Here is a 22,147-nt window from a genome sequence, read left to right as displayed (position 1 = left end):
GGGCCTTGTAGGTGGGTCCAGACATCGCGGGGAAAGGTGCCGGACGCATTCCCGTGCCTTCTGGACTGTTCGGAGCGCAGCTGCGCGGCGGGGCATTCGCGAAGCTTCTAAATCCTTCCCCAAGCCACATCGCGGATATAAATCTCCACAGTCCCCGGCGATCCGCGTCGTGCTCATCGCAGTAAAATCCAGAAACATCCGACGAACACAGGCAGGGAGAGAAGGGAGAGCGTGGACAATGGCATCACGGGTGGTGTTCTCCAACAGGATCCCGCTGGTGCGCGCCATGGAGAACCTCCTGGCCGCGTCCTCCGGGTCGGCTCTCAGGCCGGCTGCCGTCGCCGGCGGCGTCCGCGGGTACAACGCCGGCGCGCCCCTCCGGAGCTACGACCGGGACGAGGCGGTCGAGCGCAGCCCCCGCAGCGGCGCGCGCGAGCGCGACGTCGGCGTGCCCAGCTTCTTCTCAGGTAGTCGTCATCCCGCACCATGCTTGTCACTCCAACGCGTTGGATTCATCTCTCCGCTGCGCGATCTGAACCAGATTCCAACTCCGGCAGCGTGCGTGACAGAGTTCTGTGCTGACTGTTCTTGTGCAGATGTGTTCCGTGACCCGTTCAGCGCGCCGCAGAGCCTGGGCCGGCTGCTGAGCATGCTGGACGACGTGGCGGCGGCGTCCCCCGACGGCGCGGCGCGGGCGGCGCCGCTCCGGCGCGGGTGGAACGCGAGGGAGGACGCGGACGCGCCGCGGCTGAGGGTGGACATGCCGGGGCTGGGCAAGGAGCACGTGAAGGTGTGGGCGGAGCAGAACAGCCTGGTGATCAAGGGCGAGGGCGAGAAGGAATCGGACCGGGAGGGCGCCGACGCGCCGAGGTACAGCGGCCGGCTCGAGCTCGCCGGGGACGTGTACCGGATGGACCAGATCAAGGCCGAGATGAAGAACGGCGTGCTCCGGGTGGTCGTGCCCAAGGTCAAGGAGGAGGAGCGCAAGGACGTCTTCGAGGTCAAAGTGGACTAGGCACTAGGCAGGATCACGCCAAGTTTCGCGTCACGGAATAGCCGAGTCGTCTCGTGTGAGCCGAGTAATAATAACTAAAAATAACTCAAGCTTTTTTGTTTGTCGTGTTGGGTCTGGATGTTTTGGTCTCGTGTTAAGTGCCTGTACGAGTATGAATCGATCAAACAATAGATCCGTTTTTCTTGGTCTTTCTTCTGAAGCAAATTTTACATATCGTATAAGAGGGCCACGGCCCGAGAATATAGAGCACGACGCAAATGATTTCAAATCCCTGAAATACTTTCTCTCAACCGTGATGCGGACGGCTGGCGTTTGTTGCCGTTATCCACCATTGTGCAAAAACCTTCCTTCCCATTCCCTTACGTCAGCTGGCCTCCTCCGGCCCAACTTGCGCCGGCGGCGCCCGATTTCGGTGGCCACCGCGACATACCCATCGGAGCAGCGACATGAGAAGGAGAAGGACTAGGCATGTGAGGTCAAGGTGCTCGCCGGCAGCGACCAACATGGTCGCCGCTCTCGACCTGCATCCTCGCGAAACTGTGGCGCGAGCAATAACTACCGTCCTCCGCGGTGTGACCGCAAAAGGAGCAACAATAACAGCGAATGAACGATAAGGATGCCCTCCGTCTCAACCGCGCACGAGCAAAGCAGTGTTGCTTGTTTAGAAGTAGCAGCAAACGAATCGATTGATTCGCAGCCATAAACGATGATAACCTTATTTCTTTGGTTCTTCTGCATTTCTGTCCTCCGTTTGTACTGAATGTACATGTCTCTTTATATTCTGTAAATTATCATCTCGTAATTTTTGGAAATTATAAGACTTACACAACCATATTTATAGAATTGCACATTGACCATCAGGTAGTTGGTCAGGTGGCAGCAGAACTTACACATCATACTCGAAGGGCTAGTTCAGGGGTCAATGGGCAGGGAAAAGGTTGTACACTCTCGTCAGCGTGGTAGTTCACGCACGGCCGCGGAGTTTCATACTCTTGTCGACATAGTTGCACACGTGCGTCCTTGGAGTTGCACACTCTTATCGACATGTCCCATAGTCTCATCGGTATTATTGCACACCCGCAGTTACGGAGTTGCATACTTTTGTCTCCATTGTTGCACACGCAAGACCGCGGAGTTGCACGCTCTCGTAAACATAGTGGCATATGTGTGTCCGTGAAGTTGCACACTCTTGTCTGCACAGTGGCACACGTCCGGCTGCGGGAGATGCTCATGTACATCGGTGGGGTTGCACACTCGTCGGTATAGTCGCACATGCGTAGCCGGAGCTTCACACTCTTATCCGCATAATTGCACACACGCGGCTGCCAAAGGTGCTCACGGACGGTTGCGGGGTTACACAATCTCGTTCGCATAGTTGCACATGGCAGCGGCAGAGTTGCACACTCTTGTCGGCATAGTCGCACATGCGTGGCTGCGAAGTTGCATACTCTTGTCTGCATGGTCGCACACGCACGGCTACGGGAGGGGCTCAAGGACGGTTGCGGAGTTGCACAGTCACGCCACAGAGTTGCATGCTCATGCCGCGGAATTGCACGCGTTCGTCTACATATTCGCACACGCACGACCACGAAGTTGCACACTCTCGTCGACATAGTTGCACATACGTGGCCATGTAGGTGCACACTCTCATCTGCATAGTCGCACACGCATGGGGTGCAGGAGATGCTCACGCACAGGTGCGGGAGATACTCACGCACGACTGTCAAGTTGAAGATTTTCCTTGTGTAGTCCCACATGCGTGGTCACGAGGGGTGCACACTCTGGCCTGCATAGTCGCACGCGCATGGCTACAGGAGGTGCTCTTGCACGACCATGGAGTTGCACACTCTCATCTGTATAGTCACATAGTTGCACACGCACAACCGCGAAGTTGCACACTCTCATCGGCGTAATCGCACGCCGCGGAGTTGAAGACCCTAGTCCGCATAGTCGCACACGTACTGTTGTGGCAGGTGCTCACACACGGATGTGGAGTTGCACACTCTCGCCTGCAGAATCATACATGTGTGACCATGGAGTTGCACAATCTCGTCCGCATAGCCGCACATGAATTCATGTGGGAGGTGCTCACGCCCAGCCGTAGAGTTGCACATTCCAGTTCAACATAGTCGCACATGCATGGTCACAGAGTTAGCCGGGGCACCAGATAAAATTGCATATTTCATTGTCCATGGTCACAGAGTTGAGCCCATGCAGTTCATCGAGCGAGTGAGGCTGGCGGGCGACAGGCTCTACGACAGGGTCCTCGTGTTGCTCTTTCACGTGCAGATGGAGGAGGCACTCGACGCGAACGAGATCTACAAGATGGCCTGGGAGGTTTTCGGCTCCACGTACAACAATCTCCTCCGCGGTTTCACCGAGTATCTTCTGACTGGGCACGACTTTCTGAGGCGTCGCATGATGAAGGAGACGTTGGAAGAGCATCGTGCTCCCGCAGCAAAGCGCAAGGCCCCTGCCGTCGCAGCGGCCATGAACCCAGTCGGCGACGGGCACAAGAAGAAACCTCGCATCGACGAACGGAAGATGACGGACCGACACGCCTCCCCTCTTGTCATCGACACCTCAAAGAGCGACAAGTTCTCTGGGTGTAGGAAGGCGTGGGAGTTTGAGACCACATACTCGAAGCTGGTGGTCGATTAAGACGCACAAAGAAAGCACTAGAAGAAGAACCGCTGGGACACCACGGACGGCCACACAAATTTGAGGAACTCTACCCTCGTCGTGAGTGCCAGGGGGTTCTCCAGGAGATGTACGGCGACATGTTCGGAGCGATGCAGGAGGCACTCAAGGACGACGTGCGCACGGAGCTGGCGCTAAAGACGATACTACGCAGGATGAGGAAGCTAGAGCATGTGGCATTGAAGATGGCGATGGAGCGGTGGGATCCCGCCCGAGTTAAGGACCGGGTGTACAAGTGTGTCGTAGATCGGGTGGTGGACCTAAAGAAAGAGCAAAAGGATGGGGGCACGCGATCAATTGTGGTGGCGCGTGAGCATCTCCGGCCGACATGTGGCATGATGGAGCATGAGAAGATCGGCGCACTTGTCTTGTCTGTCGAAGTGGTCTACGGTGTTGAAGTATACGAGAGGAAAAGTATACCATAGGGGATGGCGCGCTCCGCCGCGCCGGGCCATAGGCGTGTACTTTTTAGGCGAATTTAGGGGAGCCTGGAGTAGTGTCGTTGATGGGGTATAAGGGCCATGTATCTACACGGGCTAACTTTTTTTTTTCCTATCACATGCTAAGGGTTCCTTTAATTCAAAGGAATTCTATAGGATTGTTTCGAGGATTGAAATCCTTACTAAATTTTTCTAAGTTGGTCATTTGATTCATTGGATTGGATCATATGGGAATTTTCCGTATGAAATCTTTTGTACTACATTTTATAGAAAAATCTAACATTCACTCCAACCTTTTTTTACAATTTTTTTGTTTTTCTGTGCCCTTAAACGCTCCTTACGGATCCTATAAGATTCAAGTGAACGTGCTCCAATCCTATACCTTTTCTATTCTGGCATTTTCAAAAATCCTGTGAATCAAAGAGGCCCTAAGTTATGCGCAAATGCTAGGTATCACCCCCTGCGGTCGTTTCTTCCCTTTTATGTGTTTCACTGTCATCTTTTGGGTTTTTTAAATTTGAAATATGTGGGCATTTTTTCAAGTTAATGAATATTTTCAATTTTTTGTGCACATTTTTAATAATAAAGGAACCGACAAAACAAAAATAAAGTAAAAAAAGGAAAAAAAAACTCCACAAGCTTGGGCTAGCTCGTGGGGACTGCACCTGCGGTCTCTCAGCACAGGCTAGACTCATGTAGGTAAGACGTGTGAGCTACTGGGATCCTTAAGGATCGCAAGTGGCACTGCATACCATCAATGCAGAGTATGTGGTTTGAGGTGTTAACGCGTGGGGAGGGGGCGCGTATTGGTTTTGTGTTGTTCGGGGTGTTGGTGTGCCCATATGTCGTTGTTGCATGAAGTTTTGTTTTGTGTTGTGGGACGGTGTGATACCTTAGTGCCGGCAAGTTGTACAATGGTGGCCTCAGTATGTCCGGTGTTCCCTATGTTCCTTTATTGTGTGAGTCAGTGATGGACCTAGAATCTTAATACCAAGGTGTTACGGCTCATACTTCTGAAAAAGTACATAATTATGCTCAATTCTATCAACTGTCCAAAGTAATTTGTTTACTCACTGTTGCTTTGATTTCAAGAGAGAAACCACTAGTGAACATATGGCCCTCGGGTCCATTGTCCATCAATACTGTACTAAGAATCCTATAATTTCTTTATTTGCTCTCTTTTATTTACTTTTTACTTTTTATTTGCTTCGCCTATCGCTGTCAGTTTTAGTCTTACAACTGGCAAGAACAAGGGGAGTGACGACCCCCTTGCCTTTGTTGGATGCAAGCAATTGCTTTGTGTGTGTGTGCAAGTATTGTCTATGTTGCTGGTGTGGTGCGTTCTACTGCTTCGATAAATCTTGATTCTTAACTAAGAGAAATACTATCTGCTAGTATATTGCTTCACCCTTTCTCTTCGGGGAAATCCAACAACTCCATCGTGAGTAGCAAATGCTCTGCCGCCTCCCATGCCCTATTCATCCTTGGAGGACTCCGCGACCTGTCCGTCGTCGGTGGATGTGAGGTCCATGATGGAAATGGAGGGGTTGTCACTCTCGTCGTCCCACATGCGCTTCCAAACAATGTTCGTCAGCGCCTAGGACGCGCAACTAACGGTGTTCTGGTCCGTGATCACCTGCACAACCTGCACCGCCTCCGCGTCTGCGCCCAGCTGCGTCGCCTATGCGGCGCAAGCGGCCTCATAGAGCCATCCGCCAGCCGGTGCCGCTCGAGGAGAATCAGGTTGTACCGCTGCTCCTCCTGCGCGTGTCAAAACAACGACATAGGTGTCGGCGCAGGCTGCTCCTCCGCCATGGCGTCATCGAAGTGCGCCTGCGCCTGCTCCATGGTCAAGCCGACATGCATCGGCATGGGCTCCGGCGCTAAGTCGTTGTCAGAGCCTGTCTCCATCGTGGGATCGTCGTCGAAGACCTCGGAAGAGTCGGTCGGCATGCCAGCCTCGATCTGCCTGGCACGACAGCTCTACCAGGCGGCCACAAGGGGCGGCGACCTCATGCTTCATCTTCGTCGATAGGCTCTCCCACAGAGCGTTCCTGCTGGCGGTCATGGCGGATGTGATGCACGGGAGGAAGATGTGGAGCGGGTAGGGTTGTGTGTGACGTTCGCGGGATGTGTCCGCCTTTAAATAGTGGATGCCGGTGAGGCCAAGCGTCCGGGTGTGTAAATTCGCAGGCACCGGAGTTGGCTTCTCGGTCGACAGTATGTTGAATGGCGGCAGACGAAGGGACCGACATTGGATGGACATGGTAGATATCCATCCGCCCCGTCCACTAAACATCTCTCCAACATTGAACAGGCGTGTAGACCAGGAATGCGGCGCGGGTGGCGCCCTCGGCCGGCAGGTCACTTCAATATTGGCGCCAGCGAGCGGTCATGTCCGTTTTGGACGGGCGTCAATGCGGAGCGGCCGCTCTAGAGCGGTGTGAATGCGGGCAGCTGGCTTCGGGTTGGAAAGCGCGCAGGGGCGCGAGAGGGGTTTTTGGTCGGCCAGATTAGTCAGACACGGGCGTGGCAGAGATCCGGATGCTACGAGTTGTTCCCACGATTTAATCCATGATGATCTCACGGTGGGAGATGGTGCTAAAACGCCTTTTTGGGACTCCCCGTGGCTTCTTGGACGCAAATCCAAGGATATTGCATCTCTCATCTTTGCAGCCTTGGCAAAAAAAAAACTGGAAGGTTCGTGAGGCCCTCAAGGGGAACGCTTGGATCCTCAAGATCAGCCACGTCGCGGTTGTCTCCGCCGCCCACATTCAAAAAAATTTCACTCTATGGATGCTCCTAAATGATTTTCACCTTCATGAGCAAACCGAAGATACCATCGTCTGGAAGCACGCGAACGACGGGGTATACACGACGGCCAGCGTACCAGGCCCAATTCCTAGGTTTGACTTTTTCCCCCTTGGATCGCATGGTTTGGAAGGCATGGGCACTTTCAAAGGTCAAATTTTTTGCATGGTTGGCATTGCAAGATAGGATTTAGATCGCCGATCGTTTAGAGAGGCGATTGGCTAAATTGTAGCCTCTGCAAGCTTTGCAATAGGGAACAAGAAAACGGGTGCCCACCTTTTCTTCAAGTGCCGCTATACGATTCGGCTATGGAAGTCTCTCATTGAGTTGCTTGGTCTCGCGCACATGGATACGCCCGACTGGCACATGGACGAATCCGTCTTCGAATGGTGGGACAAGAAAACCGACAACCGTAACCCCAACCGGTAAGTTTTGGCCTCTCTCACCATGCTTGTCTCGTGGACCATTTGGAATAAAAGGAACACTCAGGTGTTCCGTCATAAGAGTGCGCCACCGACCATCCTACTCGCCGCCATCGTCGACGAGGCCAAGCTTTGGGTGACCGTCGGTGCAAAAAAATTAGGGAATATTTTCGCGGGCGAGTAATTGTCATGCCGTATCTGTGGGTGTGTTGTAAAACTCTAAACTCTATTCTCTCCTTATTTAATAGATGCGGCAAATCTTATAACTCCGTTTCGAAAAAAAAATTACAGACCGTATCCACTCCTGTCACGGATTCAGGGCTGAACACGATCACGACACGAAACGGCCACGGCGTGTAACGAAGCGCCCCTGATCCATCCGTGAAGTCCGAAACCCTTTCTTTTTCTTCTCTTTTCTTTCTATAAGTGACGAGAACGTCAAATCTGAAACCCCACCCGTCCGGTCCGCACTACAGAGAAATAACCCGCGCCGCCGGCCGAGACGATCGAGGCCGAGGGAGCCGCCGCCATGGAGCAGCTGCTGGAGAGCTTTCCGCAGCCCGCGGTGTACGACGCCCTATCCCTCCTGGAGCAGGTCAAAGCATGCTTCGCGCCCGATCCGGACGTCACCGCGGAGTTCCTCGACCTCTTCGCGCGCTTCAGCAGGCGCGAGATCGTCGACATCCCCGCCGTCGTGGCCAGGGCGTACGCGCTCCTCCAGGGCCATCCCGATCTCATCCAGCGTTTCGACACCTACAACCCCTTTCTCCGCCGTCCTGCTCAGCACGAAGCCGAGCCCGTCCGCGATGATCCGCCCAAGCGGCCTAAGAGGGAGCGCCGCCACCCGGCGGCCGCCTCCGTCGACGCCGACTGTGCCGGGGCCATGCGGTTCCTCGAGCGGGTGAAGCTGGCGGACGCCGGGCTCTACGACAGGGTCCTCGCGCTGCTCTTCCACGTGAGGGCGGAGGTCAAGCTCGACGCGAATCAAATCTACGACCAGGCCCGGAAGATTTTCGGGTCGGCGCACGGCCATCTCCTCCGCGGTTTCACGGAGTACCTTCCGACGGGGCGTGACTTTCTGAGGCGTCGCGCGCCCAAGAAGGAGCCGCCGGAAGAGCACCGTGCTCCTGCGCCCAAGCGCAAGGCCCCCGCTGCCGGAACGGCCACGATCCGAGTCGACGCCGCGTGCAAGAAGAAACCCCGCGTCGACGAACGGAAGACGACCAACCAACGCGCCTCCTCGGCCGTCGATGCCCCCAAGAGCGGCGACAAATTCTCCAAGTTTAGGGAGGCGTGGGAGTTCGAGACCACGTACACCAAGCTGGTTGTCACCATAAGACGCACCAAGAAAGCACTAGAAGAACTCAGGCCAAAGCCAAAGAAGAAATCACGGGAAGAAGCCGAGCCGGCGAAGGAACCGCCGGAGGAAGTCAAGCCGTCGCCGGGCCACCACGTGCGGGCCGCGTACGTTCGAGGAACTCTACCCCAGCCGCGAGTGCCGGGAGGTTCTCCAGGAGATGTACGGCGACATGTTGGCGCCGATGCGGGAGGCGCTCGAGGACGGCGCGCGCACAGAGCTGGCTCTGAAGACGATCACGCGCAGGCTGAAGAAGCTGGAGGAGGTGGCCGTGAAGATCGCGAGGGAGCGGCGGGATCCCGCCCGCGTTGAGCGCCGAATGGCAGAGCTTGCCATAGATCAAGTGGTGCTTCTTCGGGGTCAGGCGGAAAGAGCAGCGGCACGCAATCCTGATGGCCCGTGCGAGACCAAGATTGACATGGACCAAGATTGACGGTGAGCAGTGTGGCGTGATGTAGCTTCGGGAAATCGATGCTCTTGTGTGTTGAAGAGGATCATTGAGTGGATAGAGGTGTGTGCCAAGAAAACAAAAAATGAGTGCTCCATAATTCGTTCTTTTAAGTTCAGAATTTTGTTTTTTTGTACATACCTCTACGGATGTCTTTTCAAGGTGAAATTTTGCACCATGTTAGAACATTTGTTGAAGTTCATTAAAAAACAGTTTTTTACTTTTTTTTCTTTCTAAATTTACTGTTTATGTGGATGTATTTGAGCTCGGGAGAAGATAATCCATGTCCTTTTCCAAGTCTTAATGTAAGAAAATAACTTTTCAAGCATTTCTTTTGTCAAACACATAAATCTCTTCAGACTACTCTTGGTTCTTGTGAATCATCCCAAAATTCACGCTCACAAAAAAATTACACAAAAAACAAGTCCTAGGATTATTCTGATATTTTTTACGCAATTATATTCATTGAGTCAGATCCCCGCAAACCGTTTATGTATTAATAAATTCCATTTTTACTATTTTCCAGTCTATTGAAAATTGATTTCGCTCCCGTTCGATTTGTTACCCCCGAATCTTGGCGCTCGTCTCGTGGGTTTTTATTTTCTTTGATAGCAACAATCAGGGGGAATTTCCTCTGAATCTGCATAGTGCTTTTATGTATCAGGTTATACAGATTTGGTTATTTCAGACTTAGTTCATAGTGCTCTTTTTGGTTTCCTTGAAATTTTCAAATTCATGGTTTTGCAGGGTGAATTTTTTGTTGCAGATTCATAATTTTTTCAGTCGTTCATTCTTTGATTTCTTTCTTCAGTGTTTAAGATGCTCAGTTCAATTAGTTTTTCTCTCTTCGGTTTTATTCTTCTCGTAATTATTTAAATTTTCCCAGTCAGTTTCATTATGTGGGTTCCAGTTTCAGTCCTATTTGTTCCTCATCATCTCGGTTTTAGTTTCAGTCTTTTCCTCTCTTTTTTCCTCATTGTCTCATTTTCAGTGCAGATGTATATTCATTATTTCATTTTGAGGTTTTTCTCTTTCTAGCAGTCAGGCATTCAACGGCACTTTACCGTTTTCTTTTGTTTCAGATTTTTTTATATTTAACTCTCTCTTTCAGTATTCAGTGTTCATCCAATCCTTTTTCCATTCATAGTTTCTCAGTATTAATTGTCTTCAGTGTTCACACTCTCTTCCTTCAGTATCAAAACAAGGTGATGTTTGCCCTAGGAAATTCTTCCATCACTGCACATGATTTGATTTCATTGTCCTACGTGAGCATTTTACCTAAATAAAATGGAAACGACGTGAGCATTTGTTTTTGCGTTGCAGAATATCCACAAGGAGATCAGGATCAACATCCCCACGAGACAACTGGTTGCACTAATGGCCAAAGCCCATTATCCCATTTCATTCCAACAACCAAAGAAACCACACCTCGTTGTTTTCTGTGGTCTCTAGGTCGTTTTTATGTGTGTTGCCTGCGGACCAACCCTAGTGGATGTTGTTTGTCAAAGTCTATATCCGAGCCCGCATCTCTAGTTATATTGTTGGAACATTCAGTTACTTTATGAATTTTTTCACTTGTGCTTTTTTTTGGAAGTATGCCAATTGCATCAATACTATCAGTGTGATTGCTTCATCTATGTGTGGAAGTGGTATCTGAAATACATGTACTTCATCCGAGTGCTTCATGGCGGCCACAACTCACAAGATGAAGCTTTTCTAATTATGCAGCCCTTTTCTTGTGCCAGGGATATCAGACAGTGTATGTGTTTTGATGCAGCAGATACTGGAGTAGATTGCTTGCACCTTGCACCAGCTAGCAGCTGGTAATCCGCTAGTTGGGACAATAATGGAGAATGAAACCATTTTTTTTATTTGGGTGGTTAAACATTAAGACCTCTTTTGGTTCATAGGATAGAATTATTATATGAATAGAAACTTCATAGAAAATGAGATGGCATGTATATCAAATCCTATGAGTAGGAATAGGAAACGAGATGTCATTTGGTTAACATCAAAGGAATTTTTCCATTGAGTCTAGACTCATTTTTATTTTCCTATGAAATGTGGAGGATAGGAACCATTCCTATGTAGGAATAGGAATCCATTCCTATGAACCAAAGGGCTCTAAAGGAAAAAATCCTATAAAAATCATATCCTCTAAAATTTCTATGAAATTCCTTCAAACCAAAGGAGGCCTAAACATTGACTGTTCCACGGAAGGAAAACAGACAGATGAAAACATATACAGGGACGGAGTCGACGTGTCACGCTAGTGTTGGACAAAAATTTAACCGAGGCTTTTTTTATTTTTTGCAAAAGAAAATTTTAACCCATGCTGGATTCGAAATTCAGTCAATTGTTCATTAGACAGTCCAATAAACACATCATCAAGGCGTGAAAGAGCTGCATCACACTTCGCCAAACGAATAAATCTCCCAAAGTTCATGCCCGCAAATAAAAATTACCCAAGAAACAAGCCTAAAGTTTAATCCGATGACCGATAAAAAGAACTTCGGCGGAGACTTTTTATCGCACAATTACATTCAATTGATTCGAATCAAAACTAAAAAACGTCCATATGTCTCCTTTCACAAAAAAATCATAGCAAGGTCTGAAATATAGCTGCATTGCACCACGCATAATACTATATCCCGGCTTTATTCGGCGGACCAGAATATTGCGTGCGTGCGTGCTACTCCCCTCGTACCCAAAATTTTCCTATTCCGAAGAAAGCGGCTTCTGCTCGGCGTGCCGAGCCCACCAGCAACCATCTTTCTTCCTCGCCTTCCTTCTTTCTCCCCCGCCACTTCTCCGGGGAGACAAAAGAGACCTCGCTCGATCTCCCGAGCCGTGCCCCCCACCCCGCCTCCACGCGGCGCCGAGAAGCTTCCGGAGCCAGCCGGACTCGTCCGCCCCCACCGCCCCCGCCCCCGACCCGCCCCGAACCCTCACCCGCCGCACCCCCTCCTCCCGGCCGGCGCGGCGCCGCGGCTAGGCCGAGGCGGAGGGCGGCGAGATGTGGGTCTTCTACCTGATATCGCTGCCCCTGACGCTGGGCATGGTCGTCGTCACGCTGCGCTACTTCGCCGGCCCCGGCGTGCCGCGCTACGTCCAGGCCACCGTCGGCTACGCCTGGTTCTGCTCCCTCTCCGTCATCATCATCGTCCCCGCCGACATCTGGACGGTCAGATCTCTCATCCCTCTACATCACCCGCCCCCTAGATTTCGATCCTCGTAGTTGCCTGTGATCCCCTCCGGTTCCGGTGTCGGTGCCTCGGCGCGCTGAGATCCGCCCCGGGCTGAGCTAATTGCGTGCTCTGGTTTTGCGCCAATTGGGGTGAATTGGGGTATTAGGACATGAATTTTGATTGGGAAGCTGTTAGTGCGTGGAGTTTCGGGTGCTTGAGGGGAGAACGCGTGGTGAATCGTACATTTGAGTTGCTGCTTCTGGTCCCGGAATGAGGTCTAGGTGACAGGGTATTAGGTTCACCCCTGCGTCAATCAGAGATGCCATCTGTCCAGGAGTACTAATTGGTTAGTTCATAGTTCTAAGAAATGCAGCATAAACAACATGGCCGAGCTAAATTGGCACCATATGTTTAGTGTATAGGGCCTGCTTGACTCTAATTAGCTTCTGAGAAGTCTCTACACTATTTTACTCTTTGTGGCTAATTGCCGTAGCAATGTTCCATTGTCTTGCCTTGGTCCCCTTCGATAAACTTTTTCTGCTGTTTGTGCTGGTACTTGCCGATTAAGTCATCAGTCCACACATGACATTCACGGATTCACCATTATGTTAGATTCATAGGAATGTAGGACACAAGGTGGAAAAAAATTTGTCCTCTCTAGTTGACGGCTTACATGACTTTAGCAAGGGAGCATTCAGCTGCAACAAGCAGTAACTGTTAGCTCAAGGGAACTGAGAACGAAACGATAAGATGGAATGTTAACCAGGCATCAAAATCACACATTTATTCAGATTACATAGTCCAGCTTCACATGTGTCTTCAGTCTGAATGAATGCTATAGAAGAAGTATAGCTGCAAATAGTCCGAGCGTGGACTTGGTTACCTCCACAAAGCATAGAGATCAGGTGCAGGCGAAGTGTCTATAAATAAGGTTTAATATTTTGCTAGAAAGAATCCTAGGTCAGATACATTAGCATGCCTTGAATATTTTGTAGATACATGCTCCACTGATGCCATGCTTATTAGGGTATGGGCCACTCCCTCCCTCTACTGCTTCACATACATGTTGTTGGTGTATTCATCTGTATGAGCAAAGCCGTGCCCAAATGGAACAATCCTGCCCTCTTTATTTAAATGGGTTTTAAGCACAAGCGAACAAATGTTAAAAAGTTAAAAATAGAATATGTCAACATATACATAAGCCAATAAATAGTGCAGGCCATTTATGGCAAACTTTATCCTTGCACTGTGCTGTCAAATGATCTTCACTTATTCGGTCTAAACTCTTACATCACCTCACTTGCAGACATTAACTGGCTTTGATAAAGGTGGAATTGGCTTCTTTTGGGGCTGGTCTTATTGGAGCACATTTATCCTAACATGGTATGAAACTATCATCATCAACATGTCTTCCATTGCTTTCTGCCATGGTTAATGTTCCTGATTGTCAGTGGCATCTAGGACTGACTACTGTTGGTGCACATGCCCTAGCATAATAGATGTTTCTTACAGTAAAATGTCAGCTTTACTTTCCAAATTCAATTTTTTTTTTGGATCCTGCTTCATCAGTCCCCAGATCAGTGATTTAGCAACGTATTATTTGCATACCAATGCAACTGTTTCAGCTTCAGCTGAACTTACTAGGTCTGTAGGGGCAGCCCGGTGCACGTAGCTCCGGCTTGCGCAGGTTCCGGGAAGGGTCCAACCACTTTGGGTCTTCATGCCCTCTCTTATGTGCCTGACACTTTCTTACTGTTTGGTTTCAAGGCATTTAAGGTTTTGATGTTACTATAAGGTTGCTTACTTGCTCACTCTATTTCTAGTAGAACAGATAATAACCTAGTTCTTTTCAGCTTTTCAGGGTACTACTTTAGTTATCAATTCATATATTAATTTCTCATGGGATGCAGTAAATTTTATCCTTGTCATTTTCATTGGCACTTTTATCGCTAACACAAGGCTTGTGTCTATGTCCCTAAACAGGGCTGTAGTTCCTACTATTCAAGGCTATGAAGATGCTGGAGATTTCACTGTTAGAGAAAGGCTAAAAACTAGTATTCACATGAACCTGCTCTTTTATTCAATTGTGGGAGCTATTGGCCTCTTTGGACTCATACTGCTTTTAGTCATGCATAGAGCTTGGTATGTTTTAATCTCCACTTGAGCTTCCATGCTCCACGAGTCACCTGATATGTGAATAACCTTGTGTAATATCTTGATATTTTTTTACATTTTAGTTAAGTCATTTCAGCTCTTTCTTTATGGTTGTCGTTCAATAACTTATGGAATATTTTACGGAAACATTTTTGATATTTCAATATTGAACAAGCTACATGTTTAGGATGGTCAGCTTTGATTGGTAAAGAAACATGATGTAATCATTACTACTGCAAAATACTACTCCCTCCGAAGGGACTACATCCATTGGCCATTGCACTATTCGTTTGTGTTGCCTTGAGTTCTGCCGAACTAGTTTTCTCAAAATGGCTGCCACTTAAACTTCTGTGATGTGCAGTCTTGACTCTTGACCTGAAGTAAATATTTTTGACAGGGATGGAGGTCTTGTGGGCTTTTTAATGGCTTGCTCAAATACCTTTGGACTGGTGACTGGTGCTTTTCTTCTTGGTTTTGGATTGAGTGAAATTCCAAGAAACATTTGGAAAAACGCAGACTGGACTCACCGCCAAAAAGTACTTTCTCATAGAGTTGCCAAGATGGCCGTGAAGCTTGATAATGCTCATCAAGAGTATTCAAATTCAATTGTTGTAAGTACATTTCTAAGTCCTTAATAATACCCATACTCGTTGCCAACTTGCCGTTTGCTGAAGTATTGTTCCTTTTCCAGGTTGCTCAAGCCACTTCAAATCAAATGTCAAAGCGTGATCTCTTAAGACCTTATATGGATATTATTGACCGAATGGTTGCTCAAATGGTACCAAAGCAATTATTAGTACTATTTGCAGTTGAATTTAAAACACTGCGATAAAGATGGTAACTTGTGATTGTATGCACGTTTCAGCTGCGGGATGACCCATCTTTTAAGCCTTCTGGTGGCAGATTAGGCGAAAATGATATGGACTATGATACAGATGATAAAACAATGGCCACTCTCCGACGTCAGCTTAGGATGGCCCATGAGGAGTATTATCGGTGTAAAAGGTATTGTGGAATAAACCAACCGGGAACAGTATTACTCTTTGTGTATCTCTTAGTAATATCTGGTACTCCCTCTAAAGAAATATAAGAGCGTTTAGATCACCAAAACGCTCTTATATTTCTTTACGGAGGGAGTACATAACTAATGCAGTTTGTTTGTATGGAAACTGGAAGGGTAATAAGGGGTTGGTTCGCAGCCTAAGATTTCCTAAGTTGGCAAAATTCTTGAGTTAGTTAAGTATGCTGAGTTAGGCGGGTGTTTAGCCCACGTTACATCTTAAGCTGAATTCTATATGAATCAAGATTGTATGGTCGATGATTGTGGGTACTGGGTAGAATGCTAGATGCCTGGGACCATGTTACTATTGTTCCTTTCTCTTTTCCCTCAGCTGGGCCCGAAGCGTCATAAATTCCAGATGTGTGGCAAGATTTCTGTAGGCATGCCAAAGTGTTGTACTTGGAATTCTAGTTTGTAGAGAAACAACGTTCCTGGTGTTCTGCTGTCCCTTTTTAACTGATAATATTAACTTTAGTTTTTGTTATTGTACAGTGAATATATGACTTATGTCATGGAAGCTCTCGATCTAGAGGACACTATTAAAAATTATGAACATCGTGATGCAAATGGATGGTGAGTTTGTTAATTCTTTGGTTAAATGTTATCTCCAGAGTATTTTAATCTTGACAAAATAGCCCTTGCAACTTCACTAAACTTTTCTGTAGGTACTGTAATGCATCTTTTTTGCCTCATTCAATTATATTTCATGATATTGTATTTTGGCGAACCTTCTCTTGTTGTAATGCTGCACAAAGCTACGATAACTTGACAGTTCTGTTCAATAAATGATGTCAAGTGATATGCCATATCATTATGATGGAGGTTTTATTAACCTGGTTAAACAGAAAACAGATAAACTGTGTACAAACAGGATTGTTGATAGTTCCACAAATGGCTTGATTAGTATGTTAGCATATATTCCCTCCGTTCCTAAATATAAGTCTTTGTAGAGATTCCACTATGAACCACATGCGGATGTATATAGATGTATTTTAGAGTGTAGATTCACTCATTTTGCTCCGTATGTAGTCCATAGTGAAATCTCTACAAAGATTTATACTCCCTCCGTCCGGAAATACTTGTCACCAAAATGGATAAAAGGGGATGTATCTAGATGTATTTTAGTTCTAGATACATCTCTTTTTATCCATTTAGATGACAAGTATTTTCGGACAGAGGGAGTATTTAGGAACGGAGGGAGTATAGCGTGATGTGTGGTACTGGCGAAGAATAGTTGATTGGTGGGCTGAATAATCTCAATTGCCATTATGGATGTGTGTGCATGTCTACACGAGCTATAAAATATGCCTCAGTAATTTGTTTGCAAAACCTCGATTAATAAGTACTGCAAACTTGTTATACTCGTCTGAAACCTTGTGATGTATCCAACCACAACCATTATTGATTTAGTTTCTTTTTGTCTAAACAGGAAATATGTATCGAGTTTTAGGGAGAGTCGGTCAGGCACACTGGGATCCCTTTTGGACACTATGGGTAATCCTTCTGACCTTTACCAACTATTTTTATTAGTTTTTGTCTTTATCTATTACTCAGTGAGAATGGCTTAACATCAGTTTCTAGACGAAAGTCTAAATTCCAGGCCCACATATTATTCTTAGTACGTTTGAGTTACTGCCTTATGGCTTGCTCAATAATTGATGGAACTGACTCAGTGATACTTTCTTGCATTATCAGAGTTCATTTGGCGTTGTATACTGAGAAAGCAGCTTCAAAAAGCACTGGCTGTTATTCTCGGCTGCATGTCAGCTGCTATACTGTTGGCTGAAGCTACTTTGCTGCCAGGTGGTGTTGATTTATCACTTTTTTCCATTCTTGTAAAATCCGTCGGAAAGCAGGAGGTTCTAGTCCAGGTAAGAAATTGCGTGCTTCATTAAAAACTAAAATAAATGTATCACATGTTCAGTTTACAGGGAAGTTTTGTTACTTATGGGCTCTTGCTTTCTGCAATGTGTACTATATTGTGTTATTGGTGATAGCTTTGTAGTTTGTTTGCACACCAATCATGTGCATCCGTCATCCATTTGTTATTTAAACACATGCAGACGTACAAGTCACTATAGTTATTTCTAGGTGACTCAGTATATCAGGCCTTGCTATTCTTTTGCTCGGTTGACATTAGTTATATTTTATGCAGTATAAAATTTATATCTTAGTCAATGGAATGCCCTTGTCTGGGTCACCTAGCTGTACATTCATTGTGTAGCGTCAGCCTTATTCTGCATGATCTTACATACTTCCTATTTGTTTACAGGTTGCTGCATTTGTCCCTTTGATGTATATGTGTATATGCACATACTATTCGCTATTTCAGATTGGGATGTTAATGTTTTATTCTCTGACTCCACGGCAAACAAGTTCTGTCAGTTTGCTTATGATCTGTTCGTAAGTTCATACTGTTCTGCTTTTTTATGTTTTGTGTGCTTCCTGTCCAATTCGTTCAACTCATTCTGGGCTGTGCACCGAATGCTATTTTGCAGGATGGTTGCAAGATATGCACCTCCCATTTCTTATAATTTCCTGAATCTCATTCGCCTTGGTGGTAATGTTAAAACTACTTTTGAGAAGGTAATAGTTGGACAGTTTCTTCGTGTTATTTATGCTATGTGCTTCTGTTTTGTGAGGATGATATAGTTGACATTTGAAGATGGAATGCTTCCCAGTTTTTCAGTTTTGTTACACTGCTTATTGTTCACCAGATAAATAACACCTAGTTTATCTCTGAACGGACCATATGTTGGCATGTTGCAGAGAATGGGGAACATAGATGATGCAGTTCCTTTCTTTGGAAGACGCTTCAACAGGATCTACCCACTAATTATGGTTGTTTATACACTACTTGTTGCTAGTAACTTCTTTGGACGTGTGATTGACTATTTTGGAAGCTGGAAAATGTTTAAGTTCCAGCGTGAAGAAGAACATATGGATGGTTTTGATCCGTCTGGAATTATTATTCTGCAAAAAGGTTAGGACCGATTTGTGTGTGGGCATATCCTTCATTCTCTTTAGTATATCAGCATAGATTTTTCTATGGTGTATCTTTCATTTCTCAGTAGTGCATTGTTGTGTTCTTTTGTTTGCTTCTTTAGCTGCTTGTCCCTTCAGCTTTCACAGTTCCGCATGGATTTCAGTTTTCTTGTTTCCGCAGATGAAAGCATGTGTGATGCTGTTGCGAATGAACATATTGGGCTATCCGGCTTACAATAGAAATCTGATGATTTATCTGATCATTATTATAGAATCTTTTGTATATTCATTGCAAATTGTTGTGGAATGCTGTCTTTGTTATTTTCAAAAACATGTTCCGCCTAAGCGAAGTTTACTTTCTTTGCAGAGAGATCTTGGATTGAGCAAGGATATAAAGTTGGCGAGCAGGTTATTCCATTGGCAAGATTCAATGGCGCGATTACAGATGTTGAATCTGGAAAGGTACCATTGATGTTGTAGCATAATTACCATATTTTCCCAATCTTATTAGTTATATGTCTATGTTCTGTTTGAAAGGTTTAGTCTTTTTATCTCCTTGTTATGTCATACACAGATTGAAGATACAGTGGAGATGAAAGCCGGGACAACTTCTTCGAGAGTTGATGGAAGAGCCGGTCAATCAAAATATATTCACAACAGGGAAATGATTTCCACCAAGTATTCATCTGTTAGAGATCAGAGTCGGCAGGCAACAAAGCCAGTGAAAAAGGAAACAGTGTCAGCATCTGTATCTCTGCTTGGAGAAGGGAATCCTGAAAATCGCTCGGCTGCTGGAATCTCCCAAACATGGGCTTCAATGAAGAATGGTTTTCAGAACTTCAAAGCGAATATGGGTGCCAAGAAGTTCACTCCTTTGCGCCAGGATCCAGGATTTGCTCCTCATTCGAACGCCTCCTCGCCCGAATCTCTCGATGACATCTTCCAAAGGATAAAACAGCGCCCTGCAGAATCACCCGTAGATTACCTTGACGATGACGACGACGATGACAATACCGGAGACATGGATCCTCCGTTTGCAGGATCGAGAAGATAGGCCGTGTTTTCCCCCTTAGAAGTTAGAACATTGAACTCTGGGAATCAAAAGGATTTGGTAGCATTAGATGCAGAATAGAAGATACAGGATGTATAGATCAGATGATGGTTTTGGTGTGCTTCGAGGAAGCTCAGAGACGCCCTTGCCCATCTGGAAAGGTGCAGACGTGAATGAAAGCACGTGACATGATGACACAGGCCCTGCAGAAAGGACAGCGGATTCTCCCCAACAAGAGATCATGGGAGCGTGACCGTATCACACTTTTCTGCTTTACACACATTGCGGGAGTAGGCACTGCTGACGTGTTATTTTACTTGTTATTAAATGTTGAAATCTGTATTGAACATAAACGAATTCATACTCGAAGCTGACGAGTGTAGGCTGTAAAGTTGGTATGCATTATGTGATGTGCGTTGAAAACATGCGGCCGATACTAAATGGAAAAAAAAATTGAAGGTCACAAGTCTCTTGTGTGGGCGAACATCTGACTTTATATTACAGTATTTTGCCGTATATCTTCACCATCTGAACATCTGAGTTTAGTTTACCACTAGGTGCTTGCAATGGGCTACGGAGGTAACTAACACCAGTTAAACGTCCGCAAATATTCAGTGAAAGTCAAGTTATGGAAGTAACGGATGAGAACCAAGTAAAATTGTTGTCTGGAAGTTTTTTTTGAGAGGGGGGGGGGGGGGGGGGGGGGTTATATTATGGAGCCGAGGGAGTACAATACAATATGATGGGAAGGTGTTCGACAAATAGTTAAAAATTCAAGGTCAAAATTAATTTCAGTTGCAGGGTATCAACAAAAGTAAATTATTATTATTTTTTGCGAAAAAACTTCTGATATGTTCATCTTTAAATATGGCAGTACAACGAACACTAGAAATAATAAAAATTACATCTAGATTCATAAACCAGCTAGCGACGACTACAAGCACTGAAATGAGCCGAAGGCATGCCACCGTCATCGCCCTCCATTGCCGGAGTCGGGCATAACTTATTGTAGTAGACAATCGCGAAGTCGTCGTGCTAAGGCCCCATAGAACCAACGCACCAGAACAACAACCGCCGCCGATAAAGAATAGCGTAGATAAGAAGGATCCAATCCAAAGACACACGAATAAAGACGAACAGCGACGAGATCCGAGCAAATCCACCGAAGATAGATCTGCCAGAGACACACCTCCACACGCCCACCAATGATGCTAGACGCACCGCCGAAACAGGGGCTAGGCGGAGAGACTTTTATTCCATCTTCAGAGAGCCGCCGCCGTCTCGCCTTTCTAAGCAGGATACAAACCCTAACAAAACTGAAACGAACGACTAAAATCAGAGCCTTCCCGCCGGCCATTGCCAGGATCCACCGTGCCCCTATGACCCTAGGGCCACCGGAGACGAGGCGGACCCGCGGTGGCGCTGGCGAGAGGCAGGAACATTAGCTTTTTTTGGAGGAGGAGGCGACAGCTGTTTATCATCACGTATGAAAAAGTAAATTAAATCAACAATATATACTTGGCTTCCTATTACCTTATAAGATGAATATAGTCCAAACTTCAAGTTCAATATGTGTATAGCACATAACCTTTCTAACGTAAATTAAAATTTGAGAGTTTTGGCGAACTTCCAAACGAAATTTCCATGCACCTTGATTTCTGTTAAGAATAATTAACCCATCATTAATTATGGGATAATCCCCACTCTTCCCGCACGGGCAGTTCCAACTGATGGAGCGGTTTTCTCCCTAGAGCGTTGCAACCTTTGGAGCCAACCTTTCAGGAATAGTCGCCCCCTTTGGAGATGCCTGTTGAGATTGTATATAAACCCATATCATCTATCAATAAAGGGTCACTTGATTCTCTATCGCTTGTCTCTTGATTACATTTAACACGTTATCAGCACGCTCTTCGGCGAGAGCAATTCCGACGAGAAGACAAGGAGAACAGGGAAAAGGTGCGAAACGGAACCATGCCTCGAGTTCCGATGTCCCTGTTTCTTCGCCTTCTTCGCGCCGATGGCCGTGGCCGCTGCTTCCAGCATCATGTGCGCGACCTCCGCCGTTTCCGGCGTGGAGGTTGGAACCAGCGCCGCCAGGACCTCCGTCACAACCACCGGAACGGCGTGGAGCCGTCGAACCAGCCCGTGCAGCCATCTGCGCCTCTGCAGCCCGATGTGCCCGCCTGACTTCTGGCCGGTCCAGTTGCACCAAGGCTCGAGGCCGATGGGGGCATCGACCAGGCGCTGGCGGCGGGTGCTCGGTGCATGGCTGGGCACTATGCCCCCTGCATCAGTACGACTTTCCCGTCATGGATCCGCCGCTGCAGCCTCCGACCCCAGCGGTTGTTGAAGCAGAAGCCGGCGCGCCGCTCCAGAGGTTGCCGACGGTCGCGCGTGTCCCGGGCGACGCTGCCGCGCTGCCGCGCCTGCCGTCCCCGACTCCGTCGAACGGCCACTCCGGCCGTTCCGGCTCACGGAGCCCCGCGGCACTCGGGCTCGCAAACGGCATCGCGTCC

General features: G+C 47.3%; 2 protein-coding genes and 1 pseudogene across 3 annotated transcripts; all 3 read left to right on the top strand.

The window, feature by feature from the left end:
- The first annotated feature begins 146 nt into the window (after positions 1-146).
- Positions 147-1,203, top strand: LOC123128451 (24.1 kDa heat shock protein, mitochondrial). The gene is made up of 2 exons (XM_044548452.1): positions 147-467; positions 597-1,203. Exons 1-2 carry the CDS (start codon positions 239-241, stop codon positions 1,013-1,015), a joined length of 648 nt encoding a protein of 215 aa, XP_044404387.1. The 5' UTR covers positions 147-238; the 3' UTR covers positions 1,016-1,203.
- Positions 1,204-7,825: 6,622 nt separating this feature from the next.
- On the top strand, positions 7,826-9,329 carry LOC123131008 (uncharacterized; annotated as a pseudogene).
- A 2,638-nt stretch (positions 9,330-11,967) lies between these two features.
- Positions 11,968-20,094, top strand: LOC123128449 (LMBR1 domain-containing protein 2 homolog A). 2 transcript variants are annotated; one of them, XM_044548450.1, is made up of 14 exons: positions 11,968-12,377; positions 13,688-13,764; positions 14,365-14,523; positions 14,933-15,146; positions 15,227-15,313; positions 15,401-15,540; positions 16,088-16,168; positions 17,025-17,089; positions 17,291-17,466; positions 17,868-17,998; positions 18,094-18,181; positions 18,365-18,578; positions 18,948-19,042; positions 19,155-20,094. In XM_044548450.1, exons 1-14 carry the CDS (start codon positions 12,210-12,212, stop codon positions 19,632-19,634), a joined length of 2,175 nt encoding a protein of 724 aa, XP_044404385.1. In that variant the 5' UTR covers positions 11,968-12,209; the 3' UTR covers positions 19,635-20,094. The 2 variants fall into 2 exon arrangements, with proteins under 2 accessions (XP_044404385.1, XP_044404386.1); XM_044548451.1 differs by lacking the exons at positions 18,948-19,042; positions 19,155-20,094 and having other exon boundaries at positions 18,365-18,583.
- The last annotated feature ends 2,053 nt before the right edge of the window (positions 20,095-22,147 follow it).

The sequence above is a fragment of the Triticum aestivum genome, chromosome 6A (genome assembly GCF_018294505.1).
Source record: "Triticum aestivum cultivar Chinese Spring chromosome 6A, IWGSC CS RefSeq v2.1, whole genome shotgun sequence".
In the NCBI taxonomy this organism is placed as follows: Eukaryota; Viridiplantae; Streptophyta; class Magnoliopsida; order Poales; family Poaceae; genus Triticum; species Triticum aestivum.
Note: the sequence above shows the minus strand (reverse complement) of the source record. Positions and strands in the feature narration are given on the sequence as shown.